Raw genomic sequence first — 16,969 nt, 5'->3', positions numbered from 1 at the left:
CGGCGGCAGATTTTGAGTTCCAACAATTACTGTCAAGCTATCCTGTTACACAGTTGCCCTCTAGCATCACTATGTTTACACAGTGGCTCCGCCGCTGTTCTCACTGCGATAACGGCCACGAATGCAGCCGCTAGAGGGCCTCAGCTGTGCCGGGCGGCGTGTTATCTGCTGCCGTGACGTCAGCAGAGGCGGGCAGGAGGGCAGGGCCAGCTCAGAAGCGCACAGTCAGTCGCCATGGATCGCTGGCGGGGCCGGGTGGCGGTGGTGACTGGCGCCAGCGCGGGCATCGGCGCCGCCGTGGTGCGCGCCCTGCTGCGGCACGGCGTCACCGTCGTGGGCGTCGCCCGCAGGCCCGGCAGGGTGCAGGTCAGTCGCGGGAGCGGCCGCCGCGGCTACAGCTTCAGCTGCCGACACTGCCCCACTAAGCATGCTAACTGTGGTAGCATAGAGTAGAAATATCTCTGGAGAGAGCATTCAGAAACGCAGAATTGATTTTGTGTTGTCAACATACGTTGCCACAATGCTCACGTGATCTCGGGACGCCGTAGATTTGTCCGACATCTGTCCTATAAATTTTGAATGTTGTCATATCGCTAGTAAAGACAGATTCCCTTCGTAAGTGCTGTGGATTTAGTATAGACGTTTTGCAGGCACCATAGCAGTTTACGTCTGATATTTGAAATAAATTGGGCTCTTAGCTTTGAAGAGCAAAATGAACGAGCATGACGTCACAGAAGCTTCACGTCAGCATGTATTTACGTCGTTCATGTCACATCTCGTCAAGTCGCTTAACATAGTTCTGAACGGCGAAATTGGGGTTTTGAGTCACCATCCCGAATATGCATAAAATGTTACAGTATAGTATCAGAACTGAGGAGCTAACAACGACCAAATTTGTCAGTAGCTGAAGCAAACTCTATAACCTATGTTCTTGATCAATTATGTTTGGTAAATTACTAAGAAGTGAGACAACGTTTAAAAACATCGACAATTATTTGCTAGGGAAAATATGTACATTCATACACTTCAAAGAAAGCTTCAAACGAATTAATGAAGCCTGTCAAACTTATCCATTATGTTTTTTCTTACGTAATTAATAACGTCATAAACAACTGTATTTTACTCCTACATTAAAGCTGACTTTTTTGCTTAAAATGTCATATGGTGGAATTTGCTTCGTCTACTTATGTTCTTATACATATACATTGTGGGCGTCAGTGCCGTTGTGTTATCGTAAAACCTAAATAACTTTTCACCTTCAGATATAAGACCTCGGTTGTGTAAGAAAGTGGAAAAAATATCCCAGCCGTCATGGAACATATCCAATTTGTCACTAAAACAAAGCGCTATTATAAAATAGAGATTATGAAGATACAACAGTACAAAATCCACTATTATAAGGAGAATGAGCGCGGCGGAAATAGGTTAACTTAAGATGTTAACAGACAGGTACCGTCAAAATTATCTTCCCGAGAAACCTTGACGTACCGTGCAATGGCGTGACGATCCGTTGACGACCTGTGCGAATTCCTCCATTCGAAAGGTATTGTAGAATATTTTGATGTTATGTGACGAGACGTGACGTCACCTGATGGCGGACGCGAATTGGCGTTAAACAATCGACGTCGTCCCTAGATCACGTGACAATTCCAGTTTAAAGTTGACAACATGCGCAGGACGCAATGCTCACTCCAGAGATATTTCTACTCTATGTGTGATAGGCCCGATACTTAACGCTAGGACTCGGCTGTACGTGTTGCGCATGCGCACAGGGCACTTCGCTCTTCGGTGCATGTAGCGGGCCGCAGCCACCGGAGAGAGCTGTTTATGTACCCGGCAGGGTTTAAAGCCTGTTCCGTGGGAGTGACTTTCTGGTCAAAGCCGACTGCACGTGGTGAACGCGCGTCACGTGTCTGTGCATAGTTCAGCCGCCAGTTACATCGCAAGTGGGTTAGGCACGTCAGTCACCAGTGACCAGTTCAAAAATCTTGAGAATGCTGCTGACTATGCATGCGCAGAAACAGTGGTCTGTGGCGTCGACTGCTAATATTAGAAGAGTGACCAGTTACTTGGTATATGGAAAGTATACATCGGCCATACAAAATGTTCCGACACTGATAAGCGACGTCAGTGCAGTGATTACAGTGGCAGATTCAACTAACTACTGCAAACAACAGATGTGTATTTGTACAGTTAATTGTGAGCAGCACTCCGTCTTCAGGCCACGAGTGACCTACCGGTACCATCCGACCGCCGTGTCATCCTCCGAGGAGGATGCGGACAGGAGGGGCGTGGGGTCAGCACACCGCTCTCCCGGTCGTTATGATGGTATTCTTGACCGAAGCCGCTACTATTCGGTCGAGTAGCTTCTCAACTGGCATCACGAGGTTGAGTGCACCCCGTAAAATGGCAACAGCGCATGGCGGCTGGATGGTCACCCATCCAAGTGCCGGCCACGCCCAACAACGCTTAACTTCGGTGATCTCAAGGGAACCGGTGTGTCCACTGCAGCAAGGCTGTTCCCTCAATTGTGAGCAGGCAGTGTTATTTGTTTTATTTCATTTATTTAACTTAACCTGATGGTGGCCATGAGGCCCTCTCTTACATCGGTCTGTTTTTTTTACATCACAGCTACCTTGAAATGACAGTTTTAATAAGAAAAATAGTATTAGCATGAATGAGATTCTCATTCTGGAAACATCCCCCAGGCTGTGGCTAAGCCATGTCTCCGCAACATCCTTTCTTTCAGGAGTGCTAGTCCTGCAAGGTTCGCAGGAGAGCTTCTGTAAAGTTTGGAAGGTGGGAGACGAGGTACTGGCAGAAGTAAAGCTGTGAGACCGGGCGTGAGTCGTGCTTCGGTAGCTCAGTTGGTAGAGCAATTGCCCGCGAAAGGCAAAGGTCCCGAGTTCGAGTCTCGGTCGGGCACACAGTTTTAATCTGCCAGGAAGTTTCAGTATTAGCGTGATTTTTAGTGTATGAAGTGACAGTGTGAGTAAATTTTACTGTCTATGAATTGATTAAGTTAATAGTGACAGTGCTTGTATGAATACTACATCCAGCTGCTGCCACTAATGTTCGTAGTAGTAATAATAATAATAATAATAATAAACCCCGTGGAGGCCCGGGAAAAGAATCGGCCTCCGGTATGTTCTCCCAGTCGTAAAAGGCGATGAAAAGAACAAACCACTAATAGGGCTAACCCCCCTTTTAGTGTGATTAGTTGGTTCAGGACAGAACTAAAGAAGCCTCGGACAAGCGCCGTCATGGTCGGGGACGACGCTTGAACCCTATGCCCGCCCACAATGGTAACGACACTGCTAGCCAACTGGAAAATGATTTAAATCCAAATAGAGGTGTTTTGCAGGATATGCTTCCTGCAACCACCCTAGAAGGAAAACAAAGACAGAGGATGAGATGGTCAGATGAAGTTAATCGACACCTCATGTTCTGTTATTACCAAGCAACAAACCTAGGAACCAACACAACTGGATACAGATCACAACTATACACAACATTTATTACCAGATACCCAGAATTAAAATTTTTAACAGAACAACGATTAGCTGATCAGATCCGTGTAATAATAAAAAATAACAGGATACCCCAGTCAGAATTAGAAAACATCAAACATCAAGTACAACAAATACTGGAACAAAATAATGTGCAATCAGAAGAAGAAGAAAATACAGTAATGGACTCAAACATCCCTGAGCAAACAAACAAAGAACAACATGCACCAATTAAACAATCAGAGGAAAACGAAATCTTAAGACAGCCACCAGAACAAGCACAAATAGAACACGAAGTGACACAGATGTTAGATATACAAGAAAAATTTCAGCTAACATATATAGAATACAAAGACACAAATACAGACATTAGACCATTCTTGCGTAGACCACCAAATAACCCACAAGTCGAAACAACTATAAAAACTATCAACACAGTCATACACAACAAAATAAATGAAAATACAACTATGGAAGAGTTACAACTACTGGTTTATATAGGAGGACTCACTACACTAAATATACACACTAGGCAGAGATCAGAACCAACCAACACACAGAAGAAACCCACAAAACCAGCATGGCAACACAGGCTACAGATCAAAATAGAAAAACTGAGAAAAGACATCGGACAGCTAACACAATTTATAAGAAATGAAATCTCGGAAAAAAAACGGAAAAGGTTAGGTAAAATCTCACAACAAGAAGCGACAGAGCAATTAGACGAAAAGAAGCAGAAATTACAAGCATTAGCCAAACGACTCAGAAGATACAAAAAAAGTGAAAATAGAAGGAAACAAAACCAAACATTCAACACAAACCAAAAGAAATTTTACCAGACAATAGATAACACACACATTAAAATAAACAATCCACCAAACATAACAGACATGGAACACTTCTGGAGCAACATATGGTCAAACCCGGTACAACATAACAGGCATGCACGGTGGATACAAGCAGAAACAGACACATACAAGATGATACCACAAATGCCTGAAGTGATAATTTTGCAACATGAAGTCACCCAAGCAATTAATTCTACTCACAATTGGAAAGCCCCTGGAAATGACAAAATAGCAAATTTCTGGTTAAAGAAGTTCACCTCAACACATTCACATCTAACTAAATTATTTAAGTTACATTGCAGACCCATACACATTCCCTGATACACTTACACACGGAATAACATATCTGAAACCTAAAGATCAAGCAGACACAGCGAACCCAGCTAAATATCGCCCCATAACATGCCTACCAACAATATACAAAATATTAACTTCAGTCATTAAACAGAAATTAACGACACATACAACACAGAACAAAATTATAAATGAAGAACAAAAAGGCTGTTGCAAAGGAGCACGAGGATGTAAAGAGCAACTGATAATCGATGCAGAGGTGACATATCAAGCTAAAACTAAACAAAGGTCGCTACACTACGCATACATTGATTACCAAAAAGCTTTTGATAGTGTACCCCACTCATGGTTACTACAAAGTAGATCCTAAATTGATACAGTTCCTAAACATAGTAATGAAAAATTGGAAAACCACACTTAATATCCAAACAAATTCAAATAATATCACATCACAGCCAATACAGATTAAGCGTGGAATATACCAAGGAGACTCATTATGTCCTTTCTGGTTCTGCCTTGCTCTGAACCCACTATCCAACATGCTAAATAATACAAATTATGGATACAATATTACTGGAACATACCCACACAAAATCACACATTTGCTATACATGAATGATCTAAAACTACTGGCAGCAACAAATCAACAACTCAACCAATTACTAAAGATAACAGAAGGATTCAGCAATGATATAAGTATGGCTTTTGGAACAGACAAATGTAAGAAAAATAGCATAGTCAAGGGAAAACACACTAAACAAGAAGATTACATATTGGATAACCACAGCGACTGCATAGAAGCGATGGAAAAAACGGATGCCTATAAATATCTAGGATACAGACAAAAAATAGGAATAGATAATACAAATATCAAAGAAGAACTAAAAGAAAAATATAGACAAAGACTAACAAAAATACTGAAAACAGAATTGACAGCAAGAAACAAGACAAAAGCTATAAATACCTATGCCATACCAATATTGACCTACTCATTTGGAGTAATGAAATGGAGTAACACAGACCTAGAAGCACTCAATACACTAACACGATCACAATGCCACAAATATAGAATACATCACATACATTCAGCAACAGAAAGATTCACATTAAGCAGAAAGGAAGGAGGAAGGGGATTTATCGACATAAAAAACCTACATTATGGACAGGTAGACAATTTAAGAAAATTCTTTCTAGAACGAGCAGAAACTAGCAAAATACACAAGGCAATCACTCATATAAATACATCGGCTACACCACTGCAATTTCATAACCACTTCTACAACCCTTTAGATCACATAACATCAACAGACATGAAGAAAGTAAATTGGAAAATGAAAACACTACATGGCAAGCACCCGTATCATCTAACACAGCCACACATCGATCAAGACGCATCCAACACATGGCTAAGAAAAGGCAATATATACAGTGAGACAGAAGGATTCATGATTGCAATACAGGATCAAACAATAAACACCAGGTATTACAGCAAGCATATTATTAAAGATCCCAATACCACAACGGATAAATGCAGACTTTGTAAACAACAAATAGAAACAGTAGATCACATCACAAGCGGATGTACAATACTAGCAAATACAGAATACCCCAGAAGACATGACAATGTCGCAAAAATAATACATCAACAGCTTGCCTTACAACATAAACTTTTAAAACAACACATTCCTACATACAAGTATACACCACAAAATGTACTGGAGAATGATGAATACAAATTATACTGGAACAGAACCATTATAACAGATAAAACAACGCCACATAACAAACCTGACATCATACTCACCAATAAAAAGAAGAAATTAACACAACTAATCGAAATATCCATACCCAATACAACAAATATACAAAAGAAAACAGGAGAAAAAATTGAAAAATACATCCAACTGGCTGAGGAAGTCAAAGACATGTGGCATCATGATAAAGTTGACATCATACCAATTATACTATCAACTACAGGAGTCATACCACACAATATCCACCAGTACATCAATGCAATATAGCTACATCCAAACATATATATACAGCTACAGAAATCCGTAATTATTGATACATGTTCAATTACCCGAAAGTTCCTAAATGCAATATAACACATACCGTACAGTTAAAAGTAAGTGACGCTTGATCAAGGTCCGCGTCACTCCATTTTTAACCGGACTTAATGTCTGAGAAAGTGAAGATAATAATAATAATAATAATAATAATGCAATACAGCTACTTATATGTACAACTACAGAAATCCGTAATTATTGATACATGTTCAATCACCCGAAAGTCCCTAAATGCAATATAACATATACCGTACAGTTAAAAGGAAGTCACGCTTGATCAAGGTCTGCGTCACTTTCCATTTTTGACCAGACATAACGTCTGAGAAAAGAAAGAAATAATAATAATTATAGCGGTAGATATAAAAATAATTATAAGTGTACAAAATGGATATTTTCTGATACAGCGAGTTGGGGAAACCAAATTTAAGAACACACCATCAAGTAAGAATATTGGGAAATGACGAAGATCTGGTTGGAAAGAAGGATGAACAAAGGTAGTCAGTGCTTACAGGGAGAATGCTACTCATTATGGTTCCTTCATTAGACACCTCATTAAGTGTCTCCTGAAGCTGGAGATCTTATTCAGTTCTCTAATATAATGTGGGAGGTTAGTCCACATTCTGGTTTCTGCTATTGAGGAGTTTTCGAGAAACTGGCTGAACGACGGAGTGGAATTTGCTCTAATGGGAATGAGTGTTTCTCTCATGTTGTTCAGATGAAAGCGTTAAGGTCGAGGAAAGATATCAAGCCACACTCTTCACTGATAAGACAGCAGAGATGACAGGGTGGAATGGAAGCCCCTGCACTTGTCTGCACGCAGCCAGGATAGCTGTACACATGATGGGGAAATTGATCATCACATTTGTAGCAAACACAGACATTCATAACCAGTTCCATACGCCGTGAGCTTTCCTCATAAAGACCTTGCAGGATAACATCTCTATAATAAATAATTGGAAGTGTATGAGTTTGTTCAAGTTTCTTTTTTGGGTCAAGAGGGGTGAGCTATTTAGATTTTTGTAGGGCATGAAGAGATGGTGATGCCTTCTTGCACATTATAGTTACGTGCTCAGTCCAATTTAGATTTACATCTGTTGTTATTCCTAGACTGTTCACTAAAGTAAGTCAGTTGATATTTGTCCCATTTAGGATTAAAGATGGTTGGATGGGTTCAGCTTTCACCTGCGCCTATTTTGATACTGCAGTCAGGTCGGCATTTAGACTCTCGGCAGCTGTCCTCAGGTTCGTTGGTTTTGCGATAGATTGTTTAGTAGAGGCCATGCAGCCGTAGTGTGGCAACGCTGTTGCGTAACGAATCCCAGCGGAACAACAGACTGCACATCTCTGAATCAACTGTTTAAAACATTCTACAGAAAATTTTGAAGAAGAGAATAGTGTAAGCAAAGATTGTCCCATACACCTCCCAAAGGAAAACGATGAAGTGTGGTCGCCTGCCACGACTTGACTGAAATGAAAATCGTGTTTCTGAAAAAATCACCATGGGCGGCGAGATTTGGCATTATCAATACGAATCTAGCAGAAAACGGCAATGTGCAGAAATTCACATGAAGAATCAAAGCTCTGACGACGTACCTGACATTCACGCCAATGTGACGGACGAATTGAACGACAGCCCAAAGAGATACTTATCTGACAGTTTCTCATGGATGTATGAACGTTTTGTGTGTTGTACTCAAATGAGGAGAGACTCTATAGAACACTTGAAGTGTGCAAATCATCATCTTAGATTTTCTCTATCTTTTTTATTAACCTTGTCTCGAAACTTTTTGGTTGATCAGGTATAGGACACAAAGGACGAGCTATAAAAGGGACTTTTCTTTTCAGATCATCAGTCTGGTCATTAGGTTGCTGCGGCCCGCCAAGGCATCCTTTCCTGTGAAGTCCTCTTCATCTCAGAGCACCACTTACACCAAATGTCTCTGACTATTTGTTCGCTGCATTCCTATCTACATCTTCCTCTACAATCTTCACCCCCCTATAGCTTCTTGCAGTACCATGGAAGTTACTGCCTGCCGTCTTAACGCATGTTCTATTATCGTGTCCCTTCATCTTGTCATGGTTGTGATGGCAGAGAATGCAAGAGGGAGGGAACAAATGTTAGATGATATAAACACAAAATTAGAAGATTGTGGAATGAAGGCTAACAAGAAGAAAACGAGGAGCATGGTAACTGGAGAAAGGGGGAGAAAATGCCATATGAAAATAAAAGCACTCCGTCTTCAGGCCACAAGTGGCCCATCGGGACCATCCGACGGCCGTGTCATCCTCAGATGAGGATGCAGATAGGAGGGGCATGTGGTCAGCACACCGCTCTCCCAGTCGTTACGATGGTTTTTTTTTCACCGGAGCTGCTACTATTCGGTCGAGTAGCTCCTCAGTTGGCATCACGAGGCTGAGTGCACCCCGAAAACTGGCAACAGGGCATGGCAGCCCAGATGGTCACCCATCCAAGTGCCGGCCACGGCCGACAGCGCTTAACTTCGGTGATCTGACGGGAACCGGTGTATCCACTGCGGCAAGGCCGTTGCCCGTACGAAAATAGGGGGAGAGGAAATAGAGCAAGTGAATAACTTCAATTACTTGCGAAGTGTAATAATGGATGATATGTATTGATCAACAGAAATTAGGAAAAGAATTGGAATGACAAAAGAAGGATTCAAGCGGAAACAGAAATTACTTTGCGGACCTCTAAACAAAGATCTGAGGGAAAGACTTGCCAAATGTTTCATCTGGAGTGTTGCGCTGTATGTGTGGAGACCTGGACATTGAGGAAGGAAGATGAAAGAAGACTGGAGGCACTAGAGATGTGGATATGGAGAGGAATGGAAAAAGTGAAATGGAAAGACCGAGTAAGGAATGAAGAAGTAGTAAGAGTAGTTGGAGAAGAAAGAAACATGCTGAAAGTGATCAGAAAGAGAAAACTGGGTTGGACATTGTTTGAGGAGGGAATGTTTTTTGAAGGAAGGAATAGAAGGAATGGTGGAGGGAAAAAGGGGAAGAGGAAAAAGAAGATATCAGATGCTGGACAATATTAAAGGAGACAAATATTCAGAAATGGCTAAGGACAGACAAAAGTGGAAGAGACTTAACCCATGATAAGACCTGCCGGAAGGCAGAATATCATACTGCTCATCTTGTCAATATTTTGCACGTGTTTTTCTCCTCGCTGATTCTACGAAGAACCTCCTCACTGCTTATCTAATCAGTCCACCTAATTTTCAACACCCTGCTAATAGTGACACACCTCAGTGCTTCGATTCTCTTCTTCTTTTGCAATTTTCTCCCAGTCCATGATTCACTGCTATACAAAGCTCTGCTCCAAACATACATTCTCAGTAATTTCTTCCTAAAATCAAGGCTGATGTTTGATATTAGGAGACTTCCTTCGGCCAGGAATGTTCTATTTGCCTGTACTAAACTGTTTCTTACATCCTCCTTGTTTGGCCGGTTATTTTAATTGCGTGGATCCGAATTCCTTCAGTTCTTCTATTTCGCGATTCCCAATTTTTATTTCACGTGTGCCGATGAAATAATTTCTGCCACTCCTCATTACTTTCATATTCCTTCTATTTACTCGCGATCCATATTCTGTCCTAATTAGACTGTTCGTTCCACTTAACAGCTCATGCAGTTCTTCCTCTAGTTCCCTGAGGACAGCAAAGTCTTCACCTAATTTTATCATTGCTCTCATTTCACCCGGAAATTAAATCTCATTCTTATACCTTTTCTACATCTACATCTACATTTATACTCCGCAAGCCACCCAACGGTGTGTGGCGGAGGGCACTTTACGTGCCACTGTCATTACCTCCCTTTCCTGTTCCAGTCGCGTATGGTTCGCGGGAAGAACGACTGTCTGAAAGCCTCCGTGCGCGCTCTAATCTCTCTAATTTTACATTCGTGATCTCCTCGGGAGGTATAAGTAGGGGGAAGCAATATATTCGATACCTCATCCAGAAACGCACCCTCTCGAAACCTGGCGAGCAAGCTACACCGCGATGCAGAGCGCCTCTCTTGCAGAGTCTGCCACTTGAGTTTATTAAACATCTCCGTAACGCTATCACGGTTACCAAATAACCCTGTGACAAAACGCGCGGCTCTTCTTTGGATCTTCTCTATCTCCTCCGTCAAACCACACTGATGAGCAATACTCAAGTATAGGTCGAACGAGTGTTTTGTAAGCCACCTCCTTTGTTGATGGACTACATTTTCTAAGCACTCTCCCAATGAATCTCAACCTGGTACCCGCGTTACCAGCAATTAATTTTATATGATCATTCCACTTCAAATCGCTCCGCACGCATACTCCCAGATATTTTACAGAACTAACTGCTACCATTGTTTATTCCGCTATCATATAATCATACAATAAAGGATCCTTCTTTCTATGTATTCGCAATACATTACATTTGTCTATGTTAAGGGACAGTTGCCACTCCCTGCACCAAGTGCCTATCCGCTGCAGATCTTCCTGCATTTCGCTACAATTTTCTAATGCTGCAACTTCTCTGTATACTACAGCATCATCCGCGAAAAGCCGCATGAAACTTCCGACACTATCTACTAAGTCATTTATATACACTCCTGGAAATTGAAGTAAGAACACCGTGAATTCATTGTCCCAGGAAGGGGAAACTTTATTGACACATTCCTGGGGTCAGATACATCACATGATCACACTGACAGAACCACAGGCACATAGACACAGGCAACAGAGCATGCACAATGTCGGCACTAGTACAGTGTATATCCACCTTTCGCAGCAATGCAGGCTGCTATTCTCCCATGGAGACGATCGTAGAGATGCTGGATGTAGTCCTGTGGAACGGCTTGCCATGCCATTTCCACCTGGCGCCTCAGTTGGACCAGCGTTCGTGCTGGACGTGCAGACCGCGTGAGACGACGCTTCATCCAGTCCCAAACATGCTCAACGGGGGACAGATCCGGAGATCTTGCTGGCCAGGGTAGTTGACTTACACCTTCTAGTGCACGTTGGGTGGCACGGGATACATGCGGACGTGCATTGTCCTGTTGGAACAGCAAGTTCCCTTGCCGGTCTAGGAATGGTAGAACGATGGGTTCGATGACGGTTTGGATGTACCGTGCACTATTCAGTGTCCCCTCGACGATCACCAGTGGTGTACGGCCAGTGTAGGAGATCGCTCCCCACACCATGATGCCGGGTGTTGGCCCTGTGTGCCTCGGTCGTATGCAGTCCTGATTGTGGCGCTCACCTGCACGGCGCCAAACACGCATACGACCATCATTGGCACCAAGGCAGAAGCGACTCTCATCGCTGAAGGCGACACGTCTCCATTCGTCCCTCCATTCACGCCTGTCGCGACACCACTGGAGGCGGGCTGCACGATGTTGGGGCGTGAGCGGAAGACGGCCTAACGGTGTGCGGGACCGTAGCCCAGCTTCATGGAGACGGTTGCGAATGGTCCTCGCCGATACCCCAGGAGCAACAGTGTCCCTAATTTGCTGGGAAGTGGCGGTGCGGTCCCCTACGGCACTGCGTAGGATCCTACGGGCGTGCATCCGTGCGTCACTGCGGTCCGGTCCCAGGTCGACGTGCACGTGCACCTTCCGCCGACCACTGGCGACAACATCGATGTACTGTGGAGACCTCACGCCCCACGTGTTGAGCAATTCGGCGGTACGTCCACCCGGCCTCCCGCATGCCCACTATACGCCCTCGCTCAAAGTCCGTCAACTGCACATACGGTGCACGTCCACGCTGTCGCGGCATGCTACCAGTGTTAAAGACTGCGATGGAGCTCCGTATGCCACGGCAAACTGGCTGACACTGACGGCGGCGGTGCACAAATGCTGCGCAGCTAGCGCCATTCGACGGCCAACACCGCGGTTCCTGGTGTGTCCGCTGTGCCGTGCGTGTGATCATTGCTTGTACAGCCCTCTCGCAGTGTCCGGAGCAAGTATGGTGGGTCTGACACACCGGTGTCAATGTGTTCTTTTTTCCATTTCCAGGAGTGTATATTGTGAAAAGCAATGGTCCCATAACACTCCCCTGTGGCACGCCAGAGGTTGCTTTAACGTCCGTAGACGTCTCTCCATTGATAACAACATGCTGTGTTCTGTTTGCTAAAAACTCTTCAATCCAGTCACACAGCTGGTCTGATATTCCGTAGGCTCTTACTCTGTTTATCAGGCGACAGTGCGGAACTGTATCGAACGCCTTCCGGAAGTCAAGGAAAATAGCATCTACCTGGGAGCCTGTATCTAATATTTTCTGGGTCTCATGAACAAATAAAGCGAGTTGGGTCTCACACGATCGCTGTTTCCGGAATCCATGTTGATTCCTACATAGTAGATTCCGGGTTTCCAAAAACGACATGATACTCGAGCAAAAAACATGTTCTAAAATTCTACAACAGATCGACGTCAGAGATATAGGTCTATAGTTTTGCGCATCTGCTCGACGACCCTTCTTGAAGACTGGGACTACCTGTGCTCTTTTCCAATCATTTGGAACCCTCCGTTTCTCTAGAGACTTGCGGTACACGTCTGTTAGAAGGGGGCAAGTTCTTTCGCGTACTCTGTCTAGAATCGAATTGGTATCCCGTCAGGCCCAGTGGACTTCCCTCTATTGAGTGATTCCAGTTGCTTTTCTATTCCTTGGACACTTATTTCGATGTCAGCCATTTTTCCGTTTGTGCGAGGATTTAGAGAAGGAACTGCAGTGCGGTCTTCCTCTGTGAAACAGCTTTGGAAAAAGGTGTTTAGCATTTCAGCTTTACGCGTGTCATCCTCTGTTTCAATGCCATCATCATCCCGGAGTGTCTGGATATGCTGTTTCGAGCCACTTACTGATTTAACGTAAGACCAGAACTTTTCTCTTCATTACTTCAGCATATTGAGCCTGAAACCCTTTTTAATCCGAGCACTTCTTTTTTGATCTTCCCTTTTTATTGTCCCTTCCTGCTTCTTCTACACATCATGTATTACTTTCCCTATAGCGTATATCTGTTTTTATGAGAATTTTAAACATTTTTCACCAGTTTACATTGCTGAACGTTTGTTTTGGATCGACAAATACTATCAAAGTGCCTGCATTTTTCGTAAGTCCTGCTTCCACTACGAGGTGGAACGTCAGAACTGCCTCTTGGTGTGTTTGCCTTTCCGAAAGCCGATCTGATCGTTATCTAACACCTCTTCCATTTTCTTTTCTGTGTATTATTACTGTGTATTATTTTTGTTACCAAATTTTGATGCGTGAACTTTTAAGCTGTGAGTGCTATAGCTCTCGCACTTGCTTAGACTTACTACGCTGGGGACTGCGTCGATGATATTTTTCCGACGCTGTGGTGGTATGTCGTTAGTCTACACACGAATCTGAATAGCGACTTGGCTGCCACTTCTCTCAATGATTTCAGAAATTCCAATGTGATGTTATCTATCGCTTATGCCTTATTCGATTACAAGTCTTCCAAGGCTCTGTTAAATTCTGAATCTAATACTGGACCCCCTCTGTCTTCCATATCGATTCCCATTTCTTCTTCTTTTACATCTTTCGTCTCCCTTTTAGACGGCTTCACTATGCGTTTTCAATCTATCCACTCTCTCCTGTGTGTTTAGCAATGGGATTCCTCTTCCGCCCTTTATGCTGCTAAATCCTTTGCTTTTAATTTCGGCGAAAGCTGTTTTGACTTTTCTGTATGCTGAATCTGGCTCTCCTATGTCCAATTTCTTTGGAATTTCTTCTTATTTTTCGTGCAGCCATTTTCCTTTAGCTTTCCTACACTTCCCATTTATTTCAGTATTGAGAGACTTACATCGTTGTGTTCCTGACTTTCCCTGAACACTTTTGTAATTCCTTCCATCATCGGTCAGTTGAAGTATTGCTGCCGTTACCCAAGGTTTATTCGCGATTATCTTCCTAGTACCAATGTTTCTCAGTCCAATTTCTTTTATTCTCCTTCTTAGCGATGCACATTCGTCTTTAGCTTATATGACTAGCGTGGTATTCATCATATATATATCAGAGAACTTCTAACGCGCATCATCATGACCAGTGCTAATGAAGACTGGTTTTGTATGACATTAAACAAAATTTAAAATGAAAATGTGGGTTTTTGTTGGAGTCAGACTGCTCTTATATGGCCCACACACGTTGATTACAGATGCAAGTCCGAACACGGAATTGCTTTGGAGACAGCAAGCTATTACACTGGAGAGCCAAAGTAACTGGTACACCTGCCTAATCTCGCGTAGGGCCCCACCAAGCACGCGTAAATGCCGCGACACGACGTGGCATGGACTCGACTAATGTCTGAAGTAGTGTTGGGGGAAATTGACACCATGAATCCTGCAGGGCTCTTCATATTTCCGTAAGAAACGACGGGGTGGATACTCTTCTGAACAGCACGTTGCAAGGCATCCGAGTACGCTCAATAATGTTCATTTCTGGTGAGTTTGGTGGCCAGCGGAAGTGTTGAAACTGAGAAGAGTATTCCTGGAGCCACACTGTAGCAATTCTGGACGTGTGGGGTGTCGCATTGTCCGTCGGAATGCACTATGGACATGAATGGATGCAGGTGATCAGACAGGATGCTTACGTATGTGTCACCTGTCAGAGTCGTATCTAGACGTATCAGGGGTCCCATATCGCTCCAACTGTACAAGCGCCACACCATTACAGTGCCTTCACCAGGTTGAACAGTTCCCTGCTGACGTGCAGAGTCCATGGATTCACGAGGCTCTCACCACACCCGTACACGTACATGCGCTAGATACAATTTAAAAAGAGACTCGTCGGACCAGACAACATGTTAGCGGTCATCAACAGTCCAATGTCGGCGTTGACGATCCCAGGCGAGGAGTAAAGCTTTGTGTCGTGCACTCATCAAGGGTACACGAGAGGGTCTTCGGCTCGGAAAGCCTATCGATGATGTTTCATTGAGCGGTTCGCACGCTGACACTTGTTGATGGCCCAGAATTGAAATCTTTAGCAATTTGCGGAAGGGTTGCACATCTGTCGCGTTGAACGATTCTATTCAGCCGTCGTTGGTCTCGTTCTTCCAAGATCTTTTTCCGGGCGGAGCGATGTCGGAGATCTGATGTTTTACCGGATTCCAGATATTCACGGTACACTCGTGAAATGGCCGTACGGGAAAATCCCCACTTCATCGCTAACTCGGAGATGCTATGTCCAGTCGCTCGTGTGCCGACTATAACACCACGTTCAGACTCACTTAAATCTTAATACGCTGCCGTTGTAGCAACACTAAACGATGTAACAACTGCGCCAGACACTTGTTGTCTTATATAAGCGATGCCGGCCGCAGCGACATATTCTACCTGTATACATATCTCTGTTTTTGAGTACGCATGCCTATACCAGTTTCTTTGGCACTTAGCCTAATATCCTGGAACAGAATCTCGGTTTTCTGGATGCTGTAGCATATGTAGGTGATCGACAGTACACAACAGAATCAAAGGACAGGTTTTCTGAAATCTGTAATTACCACCACTACGACGCAGACATTAGAAATTTGGCTCAGAGGTGCCTACATCCTTCCTCTGTAATGGTGCAAAAGCGTGCCGCCGCGCGACGTCACCCTTGGGCTCGACGACGCTTCCAACAGAAATGTGTCCACACGTGCAGAAATAACGCCAGAGCTCAGAACTTCATGTAACAAGTAAAGTCCCGATGGCACCAAATTTCACCACAAATCTACCCAAAACCATCGTAGGCGTGTCATATGATAGCAAGATCGTCATAGCCCCCATTAACCTACGTTTCATCCTTTCGTTTTACAGCTCTGCAATGGCGGTCGGAATCGCGACTCCCAGCGCTGAAATCACGAGGTTTTCTTGTGAACGGCCGAAGAAAACACTTCAGACACACCGCCGCTCAGAGGCCTCTGGGAGTGCGAAATGAGCGTCAATGAAACCCCCTTCCCTTTCCTTGCGACGTTGATTTCAACATATTCGAAAAGGACAGTTTGCAGTGTGATGAGCAACAGGAAGATGTTCTTAACAATATCTGATATTGCTGATATCTTCCTCACACTTCAGCTGTACTCTGAGGACATCATGGGCTAGCAAATGCATTGAGCATGATCTCAACCCTTTGGAGTGCAGGGCGACCGCAATTTGTGCTCTAGTGTACAGGTTGGAACCACTAGGGCCCGATGAAACCGATTCGACGAAATTTGAAAATGATCCGAAGCAGCAAAGGTATCTTATGTGTCTGCAGTGCTCC

At 43.8% G+C, this 16,969-nt stretch overlaps 1 protein-coding gene, 1 non-coding gene and 1 pseudogene across 2 annotated transcripts in view; 2 read left to right on the top strand and 1 right to left on the bottom strand.

Annotated features, from left to right (window-relative positions):
- The first annotated feature begins 219 nt into the window (after positions 1–219).
- The window catches only part of LOC124595804 (farnesol dehydrogenase-like), a 101,833-nt gene continuing 85,083 nt past the window's right edge, over positions 220–16,969 (top strand). The window contains exon 1 of the mRNA XM_047134695.1: positions 220–366. Coding sequence (XP_046990651.1) covers positions 235–366 — 132 coding nt within the window. The 5' untranslated portion in view covers positions 220–234. The remainder of the gene's footprint in view (positions 367–16,969) is intronic.
- Trnas-cga lies at positions 2,852–2,926 on the top strand. Its single transcript has one exon. It is a non-coding gene; the product is annotated as a tRNA-Ser (tRNA).
- LOC124597532 lies at positions 9,153–9,270 on the bottom strand (annotated as a pseudogene).

The sequence above is a fragment of the Schistocerca americana genome, chromosome 2 (genome assembly GCF_021461395.2).
Source record: "Schistocerca americana isolate TAMUIC-IGC-003095 chromosome 2, iqSchAmer2.1, whole genome shotgun sequence".
Lineage (NCBI taxonomy): Eukaryota > Metazoa > Arthropoda > Insecta > Orthoptera > Acrididae > Schistocerca > Schistocerca americana.
This window is presented reverse-complemented; position numbering and strand designations above follow the sequence as displayed.